This window comes from Puma concolor, chromosome C1, assembly GCF_028749965.1.
Source record: "Puma concolor isolate L17-30 chromosome C1, mPumCon1.1.hap2, whole genome shotgun sequence".
Lineage (NCBI taxonomy): Eukaryota > Metazoa > Chordata > Mammalia > Carnivora > Felidae > Puma > Puma concolor.
This window is the reverse complement of record NC_141674.1, coordinates 55,549,418-55,570,059: the sequence shown is the minus strand read 5'-3', so window position 1 is coordinate 55,570,059 and position 20,642 is coordinate 55,549,418. Positions and strand designations below refer to the sequence as shown.

Here is a 20,642-nt window from a genome sequence, read left to right as displayed (position 1 = left end):
ACAACTAGAAGACTAAAATAAATACACTAAATTCATCATGGTATTCTGGAACAGAAAAAAGGACATTAGTGGAGAAACTGGCAAAATCTGAATCGTCTATAGTTTAATTAATTATAGTTTAATTAATTAATATGGTTAATAGTACCAGTGCCAATTTCTTACTTTTGACAATATACCATGGTTACATGAGATATAAACAGGGAAGTCAGGTAAAAAGTATATAGGAACACTCTATACTATCTTTGAGCTTCTCTATAAATCAAATTATTTCAAAACAGAATAAGAAAACTGAATACAGAACTACCAATTAGATTTTATTACTTAGAAACAGTATTTTTTTTTTAAGTTAGTTCAAATTTACTTACAAGAGACACTGAAAAGAAATGCACAAAGACACAGATAAAACTATTACTTTCTCAGGAGTAGATTACAGGCAACTTCCAATATTAATAAATTACTACTGCAACAAGAATAAAGACTACAATCTTAAGAATTACTGTGTATAACCTTACTTTATTTTCCCCACTACAGCCACTGTTATCATCATTATCAGCATCTTCATCGTCTTCACCTTCTTCTTCCTCTTCCTCCTCCTCCTCATCTTCTTCAGGGAGTCGAATAGTACTATCATAACCATAAAGACTGAGAAGTTCATGAATTGGCATGTCTCCTTCCTAAATAGACCAAATAAAAAGTTAACTTCTGAATAAATGATTATTTCATTTTCCTGTAATTCACACATCTACAGCCTTCATTCCACACAGAAAACTTTTAGACCTGTATCGAGAATTCTCAAATCATACAAAGTGAGCCAAAATAATTCTGAAGCCTAGGAAAATCCTAGCCTTTCAAGAATTTCTGTAAGAGACTGATCAATTCTAATTGCTAACAATAACAAAAAAAAGTAACACTGGCTTAGAATTAGAACCGTTCTTCTGTGCGATCAATAAATGTAGCTTGACAGTTAACACTATGTATAGATACTCACACTTAGGAGTACCATATACAATTTGGGAGTGGGAAAATTAAAAGAAACAATAAGAGGGGCGCCTGGGTGGCGCAGTCAGTTAAGCGTCCGACTTCAGCCAGGTCACGATCTCGCGGTCCGGGAGTTCGAGCCCCGCGTCAGGCTCTGGGCTGATGGCTCAGAGCCTGGAGCCTGCTTCCGATTCTGTGTCTCCCTCTCTCTCTGCCCCTCCCCCGTTCATGCTCTGTCTCTCTCTGTCCCAAAAATAAATAAACGTTGGAAAAAAAAAAATTAAAAAAAAAAAAGAAACAATAAGAAACAATAAAACAAAAAGAAACAAACACATTAAAAGAAACAATAATGATAATATAAGAATAATACTGGATTACATTAGTCATACATTCTTTTCTAGGGTTACCTATAATCATGTAAAATCATGTCATATGCAATCCTTACAATCTATTTTACAAAACTGTTACATTACCCCATCTCACAGATGAGAAACTCAGGCTCACAGATTAAGCAACTTCCCCCAAAATGATACAGGGTACAAATAGTAGAGCCAGAATTCAGGTCTAATTCCAAAAGCCTATACTCACTCTTCAGTACGTTAGAATACTGCTTCAGCCAGTAATTCCCATAAAAAACATACCTCCTGAGAGTGAAATAAAGAAATATCCATATGCAATGAAATGAAATCAAGTGTTCTATAGAAGGTACTCTAATAATCAGTAATCAAGTGATATAAAGTATCAGGGAAATAGGAGACTATTTTGACTATAAAAAGAAAATGTAAGGGTTTTTGGGTGGCTCAGTCAGTTAAGCGTGCGACTTTGGCTCAGGTCATGATCTCGCGGTTTGTGAGTTTGAGCCCCACATTGGGCTCTGTGCTGACAGCTCGGGCCTGGAGCCTACTTCAGATTCTGTGTCTCCCCCCCTCTGCCCCTCCCCTGCTCACACTCTGTGTCTCTCTGTCTCTCAATAATAAATAAACATTAAAAAAAATGTAATCCAAATCACCTGAACATATTACACACACATTCACGCACACCCTCCTTCTACAACCCCCGCTCCACCTCTCTCAGAGAAATTTAATAGGCAGTTTTGAACCTACCAGAAGGGCAACCATGAAACAAAACATGCTTTGTATTTCTCCAGCAGTCTTGCAGCATTATTCATGGACAGAAAGAAGTTGCCCATGTGTTACATACAGTGTTCCAATAGAGATGGATAAATCAGATTGGATGATATAACCTGATGACACTAAGTACTTAGATCATACATTTAACTCTCATCACTCAGAATTTGTGTGCAGGAAGCAACTACTGTTTATAATTTGAAAAATTTTTCTTATAGAAAGAGGTAGGAAGAAAATTATTTTTAACACGGGTATTTCACATTGTAAATGGAGATTCTAGCTATATATTAGTTTGTGAATCTATCTCTAAAAGAGAAATCAATTCTGAGAGCCCTGGTGACCCCCAACAGCCACAACTTGAAAAGTGGTAACTGTAACAGGTAAGGTACTACCACTCCAGCTGAATGACTAGCTGGCATACTTAACTGGCATCTCCTATTGTGTTTCTCAAAGTGCAATAACACAAACAGTGCTTGAGGTGTTCAAGGATCTAATCCATGCAGAGATCCACGTACCATGGACCTGGTACAGGACACAGAAATTTGGAATTAGAAAATCAGGATTTAAGAACTAAAACAGAACTTCAAAATCAAGAAAGTAGAATAAAAGAAAGCTACAGAAAAGGTTGGTTGTATACACAGTAATAACAAACAGCCGCCCTAAAGTGTCTTCTATATGCACATTTGTGATAAGTGCTTTGATTCCACTATCTTATTCTCTCTCTTCTGAACAAGAGCAAAGGAAGAGTATTATGCAATCTCAACAGATCTTTAAAAGCACCAGTGGGACAGTTTATTACCTTTATGTACAAGTAAGAAAACCAAGCAGAAAGAAACCTCATGCCCTGAGAGACTTTTCTATAATACCTAGACCTAATCCCAGCTCGTATTTTCCATAAACTCATTCTATACCACAAATTAGAAGGTCTGACAATGGCAGTCACTACTATGAACAAGAACGCACCAAAAAAGCTTCAGCGTTAAGTTTGCAACTAATATTTACACAGACCTTAAGAATTCATGAAGAGTTTGTCTCATCAATATCTCATCTTTAAAACTTCCCTAATATAGACTGCTATTACGTCTGATTTTTAAAAGTGAGTTAACTGATACTTTGAAAGAACATACAAAGTAGGTAGGTTATCAATCAAATGTCTGCGGGCTTTCTAGCTTTGGTTTCTTATATTCGAGGGCAATAGAATCACCTTGAGGGCTTATCAAAACAGAGTGCTGGGCCCCATCCAAGTTTCTACTATAGTAGGGCAGAGGTTGGGCCTGAGTATCTGCACTTATATGTGCACTTTATACGTGCCAGGTGATACTGATGCTCTTGGTATGAGACTACCTTGAGAACCACTTATCTTACAGTCTAAGATACCTGCAAATTTCCTTTCCAGTGAGAGGTAATAAAGTTTATTATTGTTAATAAGGCTTATCACTAACATCTGTTAACCCAGGTCAGTTATATGTCAAAAGGATAGGTGACATACTAACTGCATGGAACAGTTTTTTTGTTTTGTTTTTTTGGGTTTTTTTTAAATTACTATGGGGAACATGGAATGTCTCATTTCCATGGTTAGGTCAAGAATTTTTCCTCCTAGATAAGCATTTAAGAAGTATGATTCACTTGAGCTCTCTTCCAGCCATCCAAGATGCCAAAAGGAAAGAAGGCTAAAGGGAAGAAGGTGGCCCCAACCCCTGCTGTCATGAGGAAGCAGGAAGCCAAGAAGGTGGTCAACCTGCTGTTTGAGAAGAGGCTCAAGAGTTTTGGTATCAGACAGGGTACCTAGCCCAAAAGGAACCCCACCTGCTTTGTCAAATGCCCCGCTACATCCAACTGCAGCAGCAAAGGGCTAGTCTCTATCAATGTCTGAAAGAGCCTCACGGGATTAACCAGTTCACCCATGTCTTGGACTGCCAAAGAGCTACTTAACTGCTTTAGCTGACCCATAAATACAGACCAAAGATGAAGAAAGAGAAGAAAACAGAGACTGTTGACCCGGGCTGAGAAGAAAGCTGCTGACAAAGGGGATGTCCCCATTAAGAGGCTGTCTGTCCTTCCAGCAGGGGTTAATACTGTCACCAACTTAACAGAAACAAGAAGGCTCAGTTGGTAGTGATTGCACATGCTGTGGATCCCCCTGAGTTGGTTGTCGTCCTGACTGTCCTGCGTTGTGAGATGGGGATTCCCCACTGCATTATCAAGGGGAAGGCCAGGCTGGGCTACTTGGTCCACAGGAAGACCTGCACCACTGTCACCTTCACACAAGTTAACTTGGAAGACAAAGGAGCTCTGGCCAAGCTGGTGGAAGCCATCAGGACCAATTACCATGACAGATATGATGAGATCTGCGGTTACTGGGGAGGCAACATCCTAGATGCAAAGTCAGTAGCTCACACTGCCAAGGTAGAAAAGACAAAGGCTAAATAACTGGCCACCAAGCTGGGCTAAATGTTGAGTCTTCTGTACATAAAAAGCAATAAAAAAGTTCCCTTTAAATAAAAAAAAAAAAAGAACTGTGACTCACTTTTCATTTCTCAAAGGAAAATTTAGCAACACTGCTAATATTGACTAAGCAGAGAACGGAGGAGAATTGAAAGTGGTTGGTCACAATACATTTGGAGACCTAACTGAATGTGAAGAAACAGTAACAGAACTGACAGATAAAGAAAAGTCACTCAAGTCAGAGGAAATGACTATCGCACACGTACAGAAACAAAAATGAATACAAGGTTACCCTAATTAGAGCAGAAGGCATCTGTAGTAACTAAAATAAGTTCGATCTTGTATTTTTACCTTTCTCTAGTTTCACTTAGTTTCTAGTAGGAAGTGTTACACTCTACTTTTGACTGCATTTGAGAGTAACTGTTGAGCAGTGATTGACACTACAAGGGCTTAGGGAAGATTATACATGTAACAAAATGTTCCAGATGGACTTTGGCAGGGAAAGATTTAGTTTGCCAGAGACAGAGCTAGGTTGGAATCCACTGCTATTGTTCACATGTAGTATAATTAGAGCCTAAACTAGTTAAATTAGTGGATGTGGTAGAGAAAAAACTCAAGAGACCTTGAAGAAATCAACAGGATTTAACCATTAATAAAGAGTGATTAAGAGGTCTTGGTGACACTGAATCTCTGTTCTAGACACTCCTTATTCCCAGATACACATTCATATGACTTCTAAAACAGTTCTAAGAAATATTAAAAACAATAAATTAAAACCAATAAAGTTCTAATAAACTTCAAAGTTAATTTTAGCTGGGTTCTATCATGTGTAAACAAAATATCCTTGCCTATTCCACTGAGGAAATGCTTGCTTAATATTAACAATAAAGGATATAGCGGTTTTATGCTTTTGCTTAGGTATTGACTTTTAACTTAATTTCTTGTCACCTAATACCAAGTTAGTAAGCAACAAGTTAGTAAACAACAATCAAGACTGACTGAGGAATACAAGACAGAGTTTGACATTAGTATAAAAAATACCTTACTTGAACTAAGGTATAAAGTGAAGATCTTGCAGCAAATACTGAGCTACAAGTACTACAATAAAAACCAAAATCAATTTTGCTGAGGAATCCTCAGTTTCAAATTCAAGTAGCATTAATTATGTCCCTACTATGCACTAATGGATATACGTAGCATTTAACAAGTACCCTGTAAGGATAATTTATTGTCTGCCCCACACCCTCAAATCCTTTCTCTTTCTATTTCCATATTCATCTTCTTTCAGGAATGTTCTTTCCTCCATTCCAAGCATGTATTTTGATTGAGAGCTCACTTTCTGGACTACATAGCATCTGATCCAATTGGAATCACTGCATTCCTGGCCATAAGTTTGGAATGGGCATGTGACCCAAGCCTGGCCATAGTTTGTTTCCAGATTTGTACTAACAGCAGCTAAAAAAACATAGAGTATCTTAAGCAGTACATCTTGGAGACCTGGAAACTGACAGCATATAAACAAAGTTGGTCTAAAAAGGATGCCACCATGTAGAACAGCAGAAACAGAAAATATCTTTTGGTGGCACTGAGTCCCTAAGGACTAGATATCTCCCTGCCCTTATTAAAATTACATGAGCCTTACATTAAATTCCTTATTTTGTCTAAGTAAGTTCAAGATGGATCTCTATTATTTGCCTCCAAAAATACTGATATAAACAGTAATGATACCCTATAAAACAAATGTTCCTTGCCATTTGTCTCTGAAAAAAGACTAAAAGCTGAATAAAATGTGGCTGACTCAGCACATTATTATACTGGGGTCTGCCAGTCACCTGTTCCAGATAATCTCTCATTAACTTATATGGTCAAAGTCTATGTTCCATAAGGTACTAAGGGGCTTTCCTCAAGTTAAACTGAAACACCACAAGAAAGTAGTAGTGTCTTATTACCATCCATACAAATGTAGTATGTAAGTATAGAAATGGGAAAACAAAGTGAAAGAAAAAATTATGGGTCAAGTAGAATGGAACGTCACAGTTTGGGGGTTACAAGTACCTTTGAGAATTTTATGAATGATAAAAACTACTAAGATTTATTGAGTGATTATCACATAGGACACTATGCTAAATGTTTTACGTATATCATCCTTAATGAAATTAAGTAACTTGTCCAGAGTCACACACCTGCAGTAGAGTTTTGAATCAGGAAGTCTGACTAAATGTTTCACAGTACCTTTACATATACATGCATATGTACTGCCTTCCTCAAAACCAAGAAATATAAGGAATAAGAAATATAAGGAAGGGGTGCCTGGGATGCTCAGTTGGTTAAGCGTCCGATTCTTCATTTCGGCTCAGGTCATGACCTAACGGTTCATGGGACTGAGCCCCATGTTGGGTACTAACGCTGACAGAGTGGAGCCTGTGTGGGATTCTTTCTCTCTGCACCTCCCTTGCTTGCGTGCACAAGTGCGCGCTGTCTCTCTCTCTCTCTCTCAATAAATGAATGAATGAATGAAATATATGGAAGATATGGACATAGCACAAAATGAATAAAAATACAGGAACATGGACTATACTTGCATATTGTGCTTTAAGAAATAAGTTGAGGGGCACCTGGGTGGCGCAGTCGGTTAAGCGTCCGACTTCAGCCAGGTCACGATCTCACGGTCCGTGAGTTCGAGCCCCGCGTCGGGCTCTGGGCTGATGGCTCAGAGCCTGGAGCCTACTTCCAATTCTGTGTCTCCCTCTCTCTCTGCCCCTCCCCCGTTCATGCTCTGTCTCTCTCTGTCCCAAAAAATAAATAAACATTGAAAAAAAAAAAATTAAAAAAAAAAAAAAAAGAAGTAAGTTGACTAAGCACGATAACAAAAAGAGGAGCAATCATGTCTGCATAACCTGAAAGGAGGCTAGCTGGAGGTGAAAAGAACAGATGTTTTCAAAAGACATTTTATCTATCTGCCATTTAACTTCAAAACAGTAAAGTTACCAAATAACTATAGCACTATTTTAAGGTTGGAGTGGTGTCCATCTGCCAGCCATAGAGGAGTGGGTCCCTCTCAGCCGCGTTCATGTTAGTCTTTTTAGAAATGACTGCAGGAGACAGCAGATATTGGATATTCAAGGGTCATCTGTTGGATGGACACAGTACGCTTCTTATATGTGTACCACAACCAATTTACCAGTAAATGCTACTGAAAGAAGAGGGGAAGGAGGAGGAAAGAGACTGATTTCCAGCCAGGATGGCATAAGGGACTACACATCCAGACTGGACTAGAGAGACCAGACCGTTCCTAAGGTAAACAACCTCTTGGGGTTGTTGGGGCTTAACTCTAAGATAAACTATAAAGGGATGGAGGCAGTTAACTTTTCTTTAGAACTCCCACACTGGGGTTTCTTTTTATTCTATGTAATTCTTGTCATGTGTACACTTCACAAAACCCTCTCACATTTTAATCTTTATTTTCCAGTTCTGGAGATTCACCAGATGGTTATGTGTCTAGCACTTCAAAATGAGTATTAAGTATAATATTGTTATAACATGACTTTTTAAAAAATACAGATAAATACGTAAAGATATAGCTGATCCTGATCCCCCTTCTCCCAGACTGCTACATTTGTGCCATTCAAAACAAGACTGAATTTTAAGAGTACATTTGAAAAACAGAGTTAAGCCAGCCTGCATATTGCTACTCAAGCAAACAAAAGTATATTCACTACAGGAACGATTCTGATACCCCTTCTAAGATTACCACTGTAAATTCTAACCTGTATATCTAATTCTATTAAAATATTCAAATGCTGAACTTACATACATAATTATTTTATATTAAGATTCATGCCTGTATTGAACTGTACAAATGTAACAACAAACATCAAAGCTTCTTCTATGAAAAGCTACTTTTCACTTAAAACTTTAGATTTCAAACCGAATGAACTTAAAACTACACGCCATGCAATTACTGACAATTCCTGAATGAATTGCTAGTCAAAATTCTGCCACAATTACATCAGAAGTCCATGTCATACAACCAACATGCCAGGTAAAAAATCACCTAACTGATTCTTGACAGAACTGTAATGTTTCATTTCTATAAAAGAATATCAGTAATCAGTGAGAAAATCTGGCTCATTTTTTAAATAAAAACAAAAACCAGTTTGGTTTGGTTCATACCTAAAAAGTTTATAACTTTAAGAAACACAACATATTGGCCCTAAACTAGCTTAGCTGCAGGTTACAGATGAAAGCATTGGTAATTATGCGCAACTTAAACCTAAATTTTAATTATTCTGGGAAAAGTTAGAAGCATCTGAAAAGATGTAAGACAGCCTGTTTGAGGAGAATGATAAAAGATTGGCTCCCCTTTCTCTTCCTTTCTATATCCTCTATAAAAAATTCTATTTTAGGGGCGCCTGGGTGGCTCAGTCGGTTGAGCGTCCGACTTCAGCCTGGGTCACGATCTCGCGGTCTGTGAGTTCGAGCCCCGCGTCAGGCTCTGGGCTGATGGCTCAGAGCCTGGAGCCTGCTTCCGATTCTGTGTCTCCCTCTCTCTCTGACCCTCCCCCGTTCATGCTCTGTCTCTCTCTGTCTCAAGAATAAATAAACGTTAAAAAAAAAAAAAAAAAAAAAATTCTATTTTAAATTCTTTTTCCTAAGGAAGGGTCACCTGAAAGCAAATATGGGGAGGCTGTAAAAGACCAAAGGAGGCAGAATAAAGGAGAAATAGGAAACAACAACACGCCCAAACTTTTAGCAAAGCTCATTAGCAATTTTGTACTAATTAAATGTAATAGCCTGTTTTCAGAAACAGAAAAAAAAAAAAAAAAAAACCAATAATCATTCTACCACACAACCTGTACTGATTATCTCCTCCTGAGTGACTACTTAATTATTTGAGCAACGTAGAGTGTGAGAAAATGGAATATATAAGATTTTCCTCCTTTTAGGGTTATCCCATGGATGGGTTATTCAGAAATGAAAATATACCTAAAGTGATAGAAGTTTCTGTGAAATACAGGGAAATAACTGCCTTCCATTTAATGAATATATGAAGTGACTGCGATGGAGTCCTAAATCAACCATTTCCTTTGATGTTCACGTAGGTTCTAGATCATTCAAACAAACTATAACAGTCTTCTGAATGACATTCTAGCCTCTTGTAAAGAACAGTTTTGACTCCAGGCTCCTCAAGTGCTTTTTAACCCATTCTTGAAAAGCTTTTATAACAACTATACATCATGGTCACTAAGACCAATTGTTTTCTGGCTTAAAACAATAAAACACTGAATTGCTTAGGCACTGTGGATTAAGCTAGTTTTAATTACTAAAAGATCCAAAAGGGGACCATCTGACAAGATTTGACTAAATAGTAATAGAATTCCTTTTCTAGTTCTTTAAATGTGCAATATAAAAACTAAAACTCGGCAACACATATTACTATACAGGAATTAATTTTTCCAAAATATTACGTACTCTAAACGTGTAAAGGCTGACACTACGTCTTACTTATTTTGTATGTTCTTTTTGTCATGGGGTGTAGCAGATCATATACACAATACATTTTAATAAGAGCATACCAGAGTGATTTATCCTTTCATCCAAAAAGTTTGACCACTCTTGCTTAGTATCAGGAAATACACTGGTGAATAAAACACTGTCCCTCCTCTCATGGAACTAAAGGAGGACACAGACAATAAATGAGACGAACATATAATTACAAATTGTGTTAGTTATAAAGAAAGCATTGAATGGGGTAAGGTGGATTAAAAAAAAAGCTAACTGGGAACAGGTAAGGTCACTGTGAGAAGGCAACATTAAGCCCAGACTTAAGGGGATAAGGAACCAACCTCAGAAAACACATACCGAGGAGTAGGAAAGAGCTGAAAGGCCTTGAAGCAGGAAGAAACAGCATATCTAAGAACAGAAGCACCTGGTGTGGCTATGTAACAGCATGACAGGGGCCTTGCTGGCCAGGTCAAGGAGTTTGGATTTTCTTCCCACGTAACAGGAAGACACTGCAGTTTTAAATAAAAGGCTGACACAACTGCATTAATATTTTGAAAATACCATCATGATTACTATAGAAATATACCGGATGAAAGAATGGTAAAAGAGGAGAATCCTCTTTTAAAAATGGAGAATCCAGTTAGGAAGCTATGGTAATAGGCTAGGCTAGAAATGATGGTGACCTGGGCAAGACAGTGGCAGCAGTGATATAACAACAGTCAGGTAAGAGGTATCTTTGTGGAAAGAAATGACAGGCTTATTCAGGATTGAGTATTAGGAATGAAGGAAGAGGATTTCCTGATTTCTGATTTAGGCAATAAGGTAAAACAGTGCCATTTTTTATGTTGAAGATAGGGAAGGAACAGATGGAGGAAGTAGGAGATCAATCAACAGTTCTGCTTTGGACATTTAAAATGTAAAGATGTCTATGGAGATATCCAAGCAGAAATGTCAAGCAGGAGGTTAAACAAAATTGGGAATAGGGAATATATTAATGCTAGAAAAATAGAGAATACTGACACTATGGGAATGGATTAGAACAGATCACCTAATTTAGTAATTTTCAAATTTGGTGTGTATACACCCCACAGAGATTCTAATTATATGCCTGGGGAGAGGCATAGAAACCCGCATTTCTTAAGTCTATGAGCAATTTTGAAGCAGCTGACTCTCATACTACATTCTGAGGCGCACTGATTTATAGACAGAAGAAAAATCCAGAACTGAGAATTAGGGAATTCTAAATTTAAATTCCAAATTCACCTTTGGTGAAGGAAAAGGAGTCTGCAAAGGATACTGAATAGAAACAAACAGAAAAGAAAAACTGGACGGTAGGGTACTCCAGAATTCAAATAAAAGGAAGCAGTAACTGTTGAATATGGCTGAGAATAGAGAGAAAAATGATGAATAGAATAGTAAGATCATTGGTCATCTTGATAGGAGGGGACAGAAACTATCCAGAGTACTTTATGGAATAAATTGGAAATGAGAAACATGATGACCACTATTAAGAAATTCTGGCTCGGGGTGCCTGGGTGGCTCAGTCGGTTAAGCGTCAGACTTTGGCTCAGGTCATAATCTCATGGTTCATGGGTTAGAGCCCCGCGTCGGGCTCTGTGCTGATAGCTCAGAGCCTGGAGCCTGCTTCGGATTCTGTCTTCCTCTCTCTCTGCCCCTCCCCTGCTCGCACTCTGTCTCTTTCTGTCTCTCAAAAATAATAAACGTTAAATTTTTTTAAAAATTCTGGCTCTGAAAGGGTGTGAGTAAAAGGTCAGTAACTGGGAGAGGACAGAGGTATGTAAGAGGAAATTCAGCATACCTTTATAGCCTATTTTTGACCAGATAACTGTGATGTTTTACTCAAGTAATTCTATTCCACATAATAGCTATTCCTTTTTAAAAAAAATGCCTTTCATTTCAAACTTTAAATATCTCACCTACAACCACATAGAATTTTTCACTATCAATTATATGTAACACCACTCTTCCCCAAAAACAAAGGTAGAGAATGAAAATTTCAATTGTTTCCTCTATCTGCAAAAAAAGCCGTTAACTACTTCATCCTCTAGCTCTTACTGTTATTTACCCTTGCAAGATCCTCTATTTCAGAACTGAAGTTTGTTTCTCCTTCCATCATTTCTTCCTCTTCTAATGTTCGTTCATCATCAAAATCATGAACCAGCATGTCAGCTGATGGATCAAATTCATGGTCATCTGACGTTGCTGAACCTCCTGGTAAAGAATATTTTAAAAAGTTTGGTAAACCAAATGAAGTGTTATCTTATTAATATTCACTTAATGTGTATGTTATTTGAAGTTGGATACAGGTCAAACAAAAGTATCAGGGAAAAGCTATGCACATCGAGTACTAGTTTTCTAAAATTCTTACCCTTACTCATCACTCTGTCCCTGTAAAAAATACTCTTCTCTAAGGGATTATTTTTTGTCCTGTTTCACCTCTATATGTTCACAGTTAAAATTGTAACTGGTGGGGTGGGAGAAGTATAGCTTTAAAAAAAGTGTGTACAGCTCTTAAAAAGATTACTGTCATCTAAACACAAAATTTCAGTTGTAAAGAATAATGGATCACATCAAGTAAGAATGGTAATTCATGTGGGAAATACCACAATTCTTAATCATCTGACTGATATTTAATAGACCCAATGAGTATGAGTCCTTATGGCCCATGAGAATACAGTCATGGGAGATATACAGTCATCTGAATACACAGTGTAATGAAAATACAGCTACATTCAAGTATTATTCTATTAGCACTTCCGCGGAAATATATTTCAACATGTAAGTAGCCGTCCTTAATTTATTTAGTTGATTTTGGTCTGAAATAATTCAGATAGAGAATATAAAACTGAAATTTATTAAAATGGCATACAGAACTCTTATGAACTCATTAAAAATAATCTAATAGCTAACTGATGTGTAAGCTAATCTATTTTTAGCCTGCTGGCTGGGGAATACTGCTGTACTCAATAGGGTCAAGCCTGTAATAGTAGATTGCAAATGCTCAGCATATACATTCTATAAACTACCCCACAATTGGCTATTGCCAAACCTGGACTTAAGTTTACAAATTCATTTTTTTTATGAATAAACGAGTTAACATTTAAAAAATCAATCAGCAATTTCTTTTATCAATTTAAACTGATAAAAAGTTGTATTACTTAATAAATAAAGGTTAAAACCATTAACTAGTAATATATTACATCAGTATGCTCTTCCTTCAGTCCAGTAAGAGAACCAGTAAGTAAAACAAAGCGTTAGAAGTTGACTTCTTGAGGGGCGCCTGGGTGGCTCGGTCGGTTAAGCGTCCGACTTCGGCTCAGGTCATGATCTCACGGTCTGTGAGTTCGAGCCCCGCGTCGGGCTCTGTGCTGACAGCTCAGAGCCTGGAGCCTGTTTCAGATTCTGTGTCTCCCTCTCTCTCTCTGCCCCTCCCCTGTTCATGCTCTGTCTCTCTCTGTCTCAAAAATAAATAAATGTTAAAAAAAATTAAAAAAAAAAAAAGAGGTTGACTTCTTGAAAAACAGACTATTAGGGATAAGGGGACACTCAAGGTTCAGGGTTCTTGTCATCTCCCTCAATTTTCAGTGTAAATACCATATTCTGAGTGCTTACTGTGTGCCAAATACTATGGCTCAAGCACTTCACATACACTGTATCTCATTTAATCTTCAAACCCAAACTTGAACAAAACCAAAACTTGAGGCTGAGTTTAAGCAGCACGTTTAAACTCACAGAGCCAGTAGGCGGCAAGGACGGAATCTGAATCATGGGTCTGCTAATTCAGTGCCTGTGCTTTTACTGCATTCTAAGCTTCCTGCAAGCCACAGCCTCAGAGACATTAAGTATCCTGCCTCAAAGAATACTTGAAGAGAACCTATTTTTACTAAGATGACTGAACTGCAAGCCAGATCAGGTGGTGAAGCACTTAGAAGTCATCCTGCTCTTTGACGAACATAATACTAATATTAAATATAAAATAACTATTATTTCTAAATCAGGAATCACCTTATAGTACAAATTAAGTTAACAAACTATCAAAGTTTTAGAATGATTTACAAAATAAAAACATTTAGAAAAGTGTATTAATTTCTTTGGATAATTAAGAAAAGCATGGCATAGTTTTAATACAGCACCTTGGTACTGGCTGAGGGACTAGACACAAAAGTTCCATGAGAAAACAATTCGAGAGCCACTAATTTAGTTGTAGCTTTTTACTTAATAACAAAGGTTAATAAGACCATTAACTAGTAATATATTACATCAGTATGCTCTTCCTTCAGTCCAGTGAGAGAACCAGTAAGTAAAACAAAGCGTTAGAAGTTGACTTCTTGAAAAACAGGCTATTAGGGATAAGTCCCTAATAGTCCCAATCATTATTCCTTCTTTTTGAGTTTTTAATGAAAAAACATTCCCAAAACTTGTCAGTTCACACAGCAACCTTCTAGGACACTTAGTCAATAATCATGTATTCCTACAAATCATGCTGTACTTTTCTTCTCCTTTGTAGGCAGGAAGATCCTAGAACAACCTCACACCACAACTTTGTACACTATTATCCTAATTCCTATTGAGTGCAAATATTGTAAAAAATAATTATGCTTAATTCCTAACTACGTATACTCTTTCACCAACTAAAACAAAAACAAAACAAACTCACATGAGTACACAGCACCAAGCTGAGTGCTATATTACTTACCTGAAGTCTCCCATTTTTTGTCATTACTTCCAAAGCCATTTATATTTAAAGCCTTGCCACTTTACCCTCTCATTACAAGAAATAACAAAGTGTGGGTGAACCTTTTTCCCCTTCTCACTCCAATCCTCTCCATATATATACCACACTGTTTTCTAACTTTCAATTTCACTTTTCTTGCCTTAATCTGACTTCTTGGTTTTACTTGACTTATTTTTGCCTTGTTGAGACCAATTAACCATTCTTTTCCTAGCCTACTAGGCTGTCTCCTTGAGGTAAAAATCCCCAAAATAAATTATTAGGGGCAGGGAGTCTGGTGCTTTGTGTAAATAAATATTTTGCTTCAGAGTTAAGGCAAGTATCAGCTTGGTAATAAAATTGTACCCTAATACAAAATTACTAAGGTATCTTACATCTTTTCAAAGATTCAAAAGATAAATTAAACATATCATGTGCATTCATTTAATAATTTTATTTCCTTCTCTTCCCTAAATCCCTACATCTAATGGCTACTAGTCTTACAGGTAAAGTCTTGTATTTTACCTGTACAGGTTTACACTGGGAAAGTCCAGAGACAAATTACTGAGCCTGGGTCATGTGACTCTTATTACTAATATCAATTCCAAAGTACAGATGTTACAAAGGACACAGCCTCTTACCAGTGGACCAAAAATTTTTTTACATAAAGCCTCTATTCCTAATTTTTTCCCACCAACTTTTGTTAACTGCCTACAATTAGTATTGTAAGGACAATAAATATTCCCTTGGGCAGAAACCTGATATTACAAACACTATCTACTTCAAAAGATCTTCCTTAGCCCGAAACCAAAAAAAATCAATCTATTTGTATAAGCATTCAGCAAGTAGTAAAGGCCATCGAAAACATTGTATTCTTCAAGTTCCGCTATTCTTGCAGTTCAGCCTAGGCCAATTCAAATGCAATGGAAACTGAGAAAGCCATTAGTATCACCTTTGAAGTAATTACTTTTTTTGTGCCTATGTATTACTTGATGAATTTCTCAAAAATTCATTGAAAAATATCTAAAACTCAGTCTATTTGCAATGTGACAACATGAACAGAAACAACCAGAACCCACTTTTTCGATGAAAAAGATGTCTGTGTTTGAAAGAAAAACAATATTGGGTACAATTCCATGTCCCAAAAAGGATACAAATAATCTGCTATTTATGAGGTCAGATTACTTCCAACCTCAACCATGCAGAACATATTTATAAACTAGTAAGTTTAAAAAAATCCTTGAGTTTCAGAAATGTCACAACGCCTAATATACTTTACTTCCAAGCCTATTAGAAAGAATAAGACATTTGTAGCTAAATAAACACACAAAAAACTCACAGTCAACTGAGCACACTAGTCATTTGGAAGGGATCTGGAGGTATCCTAATCCAACTCTTACTTCATACATCATACTACACAGAATACAACTATTTGTGTTCATGAAAAGAATCCTAAACCATTAAAAAAGGCATATATTAAGCATTTTTACAAACATTCTTTCTAAAATTTACAACATAGAAAGATTGCTTTAATAATCTGGAAAATTCAGTAATGTATCATACCTAAATATTCAATATATATATGATGTTTTCAAATAAAACATTACCCTGCCTCTGAGAACTCCCTTCCTGACTCTTTAACTATCTCGCACTGTTCCTTACACGAACTCCACTGTAGAAGACAGTCCTCTCTCTTGGTGAAGTTTCTGGACACCAAGGCAGACTGGGCTCTTTCCTGACTGCTATTTGGCTCCAACCAATTGTTGCTATAAAGGAATGCTGTACCCAGTGGTGCCAGAACCTCTGACTAATCATGAGAAGCCTAAATTCAGATTTTATATAAAATATTCTAGGTTTTTAAAATCACTAGAGTGGCCAAACAAAAAAACATTTGTGGCCCAGATATAGGTCAAAGATCACATGTTTGCGAGGCGCCTGGGTGGCTCAGTAGGTTAAGCATCCAACTTTGGTTCAGGTCATGATCTCGCCATTCTGGAGTTTGACCCCCATGTCGGGCTCTGTGCTGACAGCTCAGACCCTGGAGCCTGTTTCAGATTCTGTGTCTGCCTCTTTCTCTATACCCCTTCCCTGCTCAGACTCTGTCTCTCGCTCTCTCAAAAATAACAAACATTAGAAAGAAAAGAATTTAAAAGATCACGTTTGCAACCTCTATATGGTCTGTGGGTAAAATCGGATCCTACTCAATCTAAACATAACCTCCTTAATTTATAACATTGAATATTCATTTTTGAATGTTCTGCTTCTTTTTTTCTCCCTCACTAAATGCATTTTTTTTCTCAAAAACTTTGAGCTTCCTATACAAGCAAATATTTCTAAGTTAGTGACTCCTTTTGAAAAAACACACTTCATATTTACTTGAAATCGAATATCAATTAAAACCTATAAGAAATACACGTAGTAATTCATAAAAAAAGTGAACCTACAAGTAGTCATGAGGTTGAACTCACAGCAGCCTCACCTGTACTTTCATGGGCAGTCAAATATTTCATCCATTTCTTTTTCCCCAGAGAAAAGAAGCATTCAGAAGAAAAGCAAGTCAGATGACAGTCTAACTCCTCTAGGCTTTTTATAATAGGACAAATGTTAGTCAAACAGAAATTATAGAAAATACAGAAAATACTTACCTGGACTTGAAGACTCAACAGATGGCTGAGGAGGGGGAGAAAAGAAGAAATATTAGCATCTTTGTATGGTAAATCTGTGCAAAATTTACAGGAATTACTCAAGGACCAGTTTGACATCAAAGATCACAGTTAAGTTTTTACATCTGAATTATCTAAGACAAATTAAAACCTTCTACATAATCCTTTCTCTGACATTATATTTAAACATATAAAAATCCCAAACACTCCTGAATCTAGAAATGAAGACAATAATATGAAATTGATTCAGATTTTAAAGGCAAATATGGATCTCATAACATATGCAGCTTAAGAGATCTGATTTTAGATATTAGAACTTTCTGAAATATTTTCTCTTATCAATAAAGGGGAAATTACACACAAGATTCACTAACAAGCTGGCCTCTGGCTTAAAATACATGAAAGAAGGGAGGCGAAAACACTTCAAGACATTAATTTTAAATAAAAATTACGTTGTATAAAGTAGAAGGAAAAAGTAAAATGTTATTAAGCACCAAATAGTACATTAGGCTAACTTTACAACAAAAAACATATTTTTAAATTATCACAGAATTAGTAACCTTTGAGCTAAAGTCTAGAAAGGTTAAGGTCTCTGATGAAAAAATCAAAAACATTCCCAATTACAACATGCTGCTTCTACTGTAGCCTTCTACCCCTCATAAATTTAACTATAAGCATTTAGAAAATTTAAAGATAACACTGTTAGCAACTTATTTTGGTAATACGACCACTTGACGGTTTGAGGCTATTATTTTATCTAAATTCAGTTAACTCAAAATTATAAACAAGTCATATACAAACATAAACTTCTGTAAATATATAACAAAAACTCAAGATGCTTCAAATGGCATATGCTTCATAGTTAAAACCTTTCCTATTCATTCAGAGCTATTTCATGCCCATTAGAAGTCAGGCACGCTAGAAGCCCAAAATTATTAGCAAGGATAAGTTATTCCAGCACAGACAGTCCCTGACAATTATGGCTCAACTTACGATTTTTCAACTTTATGATAGTGCAAAAGGAATACCCGTTTAGTAGAAACCGAAGTTTGAATTCTGATCTTTTCCTGGGCTACCAACACGTGGTATGATACTATCTTGTGATACTGGGCAGTGGCAGCTAGTTGCAGCTCCCAGTCAGGCATGCGATCACGAGGGCAAACAACCAATACACTTATAACCATTGTGTATCCATACAACCTTTCTGTTGTTCACTTTCAGTCTAGTGGTCAATGAAGTACATGAGATATTCAATACATTGTTATAAAATAGGCTTTGTGTTAGACAATTCTGCCCAACTGTAGGCTAATGTAAGTGTTCTAACCATGTTTGAGGTAGGCTAGCCTAAGCTATGATGTTCATTCAGTAGGTTAAGTATATTAAATGCATTTTTGACTTAATATTTTCAACTTATGATAGGTTTATCAGGACATAACCCCATCATAAGGAAGATGTCTATTTTCCTTCTTTCTGGTAACTAATGCGGAAGGGAGCGGAGAAGAACAAAATAAAATGAGGAAAGTGACGAATTTTTCAAAAGCTAGGCATCTAAGACAAATTTCTTTTAAGGTGTTAAAATTCTATTTTGAAACTGTCCATAGTATGCTATTGTATTAAGTATGACATTCTCTCTTGTACATGGTGACTTAGGTTCTTTTGAAGCACACTTCCCAAGGGTCCTATTTTTTTTCCCTTTTAATTCTTAAAATGGCTCTTGACTATAGCATCAACTTACTTTAATAAAAGACTGACAGTAGTCAGTATTATATATTTTCAAGTGTCACACCACTACCCTTACTTAAAAGTTGCTCTGCCACACAGAGTCAAACCAGTGCTGCTTATTAATACCATTCCTCTAACAGGAAGCTGAAAAGCAGGGTGAGAGACTAATGTAACTATAAAAAGGGTTTCTAGCTTGCTTAACATCTTATGGGCAGAGTAACACACTTCTAAGCTCAAAACGGATATAACCACCACACAAATTATTACACAGCAAATCATATTTTAAAATATTAATCTACTTTTATGTCATGCAGTTATGCTTTGTTTCCCAAGTTTAAGCACAATTTCTGTCCAAGGCTACGGCAACGATGACTGTCTTTATCTGGTCCCAGGTTTGCCACTCACAAAGTAGCCTCACAGTGCTGTTTTTCCTTTTTAGTAAACTTCTGAAAATATTGCAGGGCAGAAACAAGAAAATCAGCATTTCTTTCAAATTAGGAGCTTAAGAGAAATGGCTCTTTGAGCATTTAGTTCTTTTTGAACACTCTAATAATTACTCCGTTTAACAGTCTTCTGATAAAAAGGGGTTTCTGATTAAAAGTGTCATTCTTCTTCTGAATAAAAGGTACATTTTCACAGATGTTAGGTATTGGCAATAACAAAGACACTGAGTTGTGAATGGCGTTTGCAGATTTTAAAAGGCCTCAAAAAGCACTAACTGCCAATACCATACTGATCGTTGTGTTGTATTGGTAAAGTTATCTATCACTTTAAAGTTCTGAAAAAGGTCCCAAATATTTTCCGTTAATTAAGATACCAAATATTCAGAGGACTGGTATTATATGTACGGTTAGCTGGCAGAAAGGAGAACACCCAGTATTCAAAGACAGCATTAATGACCATTTTACATCAGAAATACTGGAATGTTTCAAGAACTGTAATTTGACTGATGTGTACCTAGGTTAGGATAGGGAAGGGGAAGTAGGGAGATATGCCTCTAGACATACATTTTAGTATTCCATGTTCAAAATATAATTCCACTGTTTCCATTTGGGCTGGGTGAGAGTGAGATATTTCTTATAAGTTTATTATACTCAATTAATTTAAAAACTGACCTTTTAGAAAACTGGCATTTGAAAATTTTATACTATACATTATTTTTGTCCCAACTGCAGGCAAAAAAATTATTTTTCAAAGTAAAAGTTCACTATCATAATACAGGAAATTTAAGTACAGAATGTGAGCATTTTTTTATTCAGGTATTTAGAAGAGCAGAACCAGCTTACATTTATTTAGTACTACATATTCTCAAATGCATAAAGTTACTTGATCATAACTACATACCTGGCAATAATACCCACTCTGCCAACATCATTTTATAGATTAGCAAACCCAGGGAGATAATGTGACTTGATTCATGGTAAGTGGTGAAGGTGGAACTGAAGTCTACAACCTGAATATTTCTATACC

At 36.5% G+C, this 20,642-nt stretch overlaps 1 protein-coding gene and 1 pseudogene across 14 annotated transcripts in view; one reads left to right on the top strand and one right to left on the bottom strand.

Annotated features, from left to right (window-relative positions):
- Nucleotides 1–20,642, bottom strand: part of MIER1 (MIER1 transcriptional regulator) — a 61,258-nt gene that overhangs the window by 28,721 nt on the left and 11,895 nt on the right. For 8 of the 14 annotated variants that reach the window (XM_025934761.2, XM_086717234.1, XM_086717239.1 and 5 more), the window contains 4 exons: nucleotides 17,433–17,457; nucleotides 17,267–17,303; nucleotides 12,142–12,287; nucleotides 513–674 (listed from right to left, as the gene is read on the bottom strand). In XM_025934761.2, coding sequence (XP_025790546.2) covers nucleotides 513–674; nucleotides 12,142–12,287; nucleotides 17,267–17,303; nucleotides 17,433–17,457 — 370 coding nt within the window. The remainder of the gene's footprint in view (nucleotides 1–512; nucleotides 675–12,141; nucleotides 12,288–17,266; nucleotides 17,304–17,432; nucleotides 17,458–20,642) is intronic. The other 6 variants (XM_025934762.2, XM_086717240.1, XM_025934763.2 and 3 more) reach the window with 1 other exon arrangement.
- LOC112871733 (large ribosomal subunit protein eL8 pseudogene) lies at nucleotides 3,674–4,556 on the top strand (annotated as a pseudogene).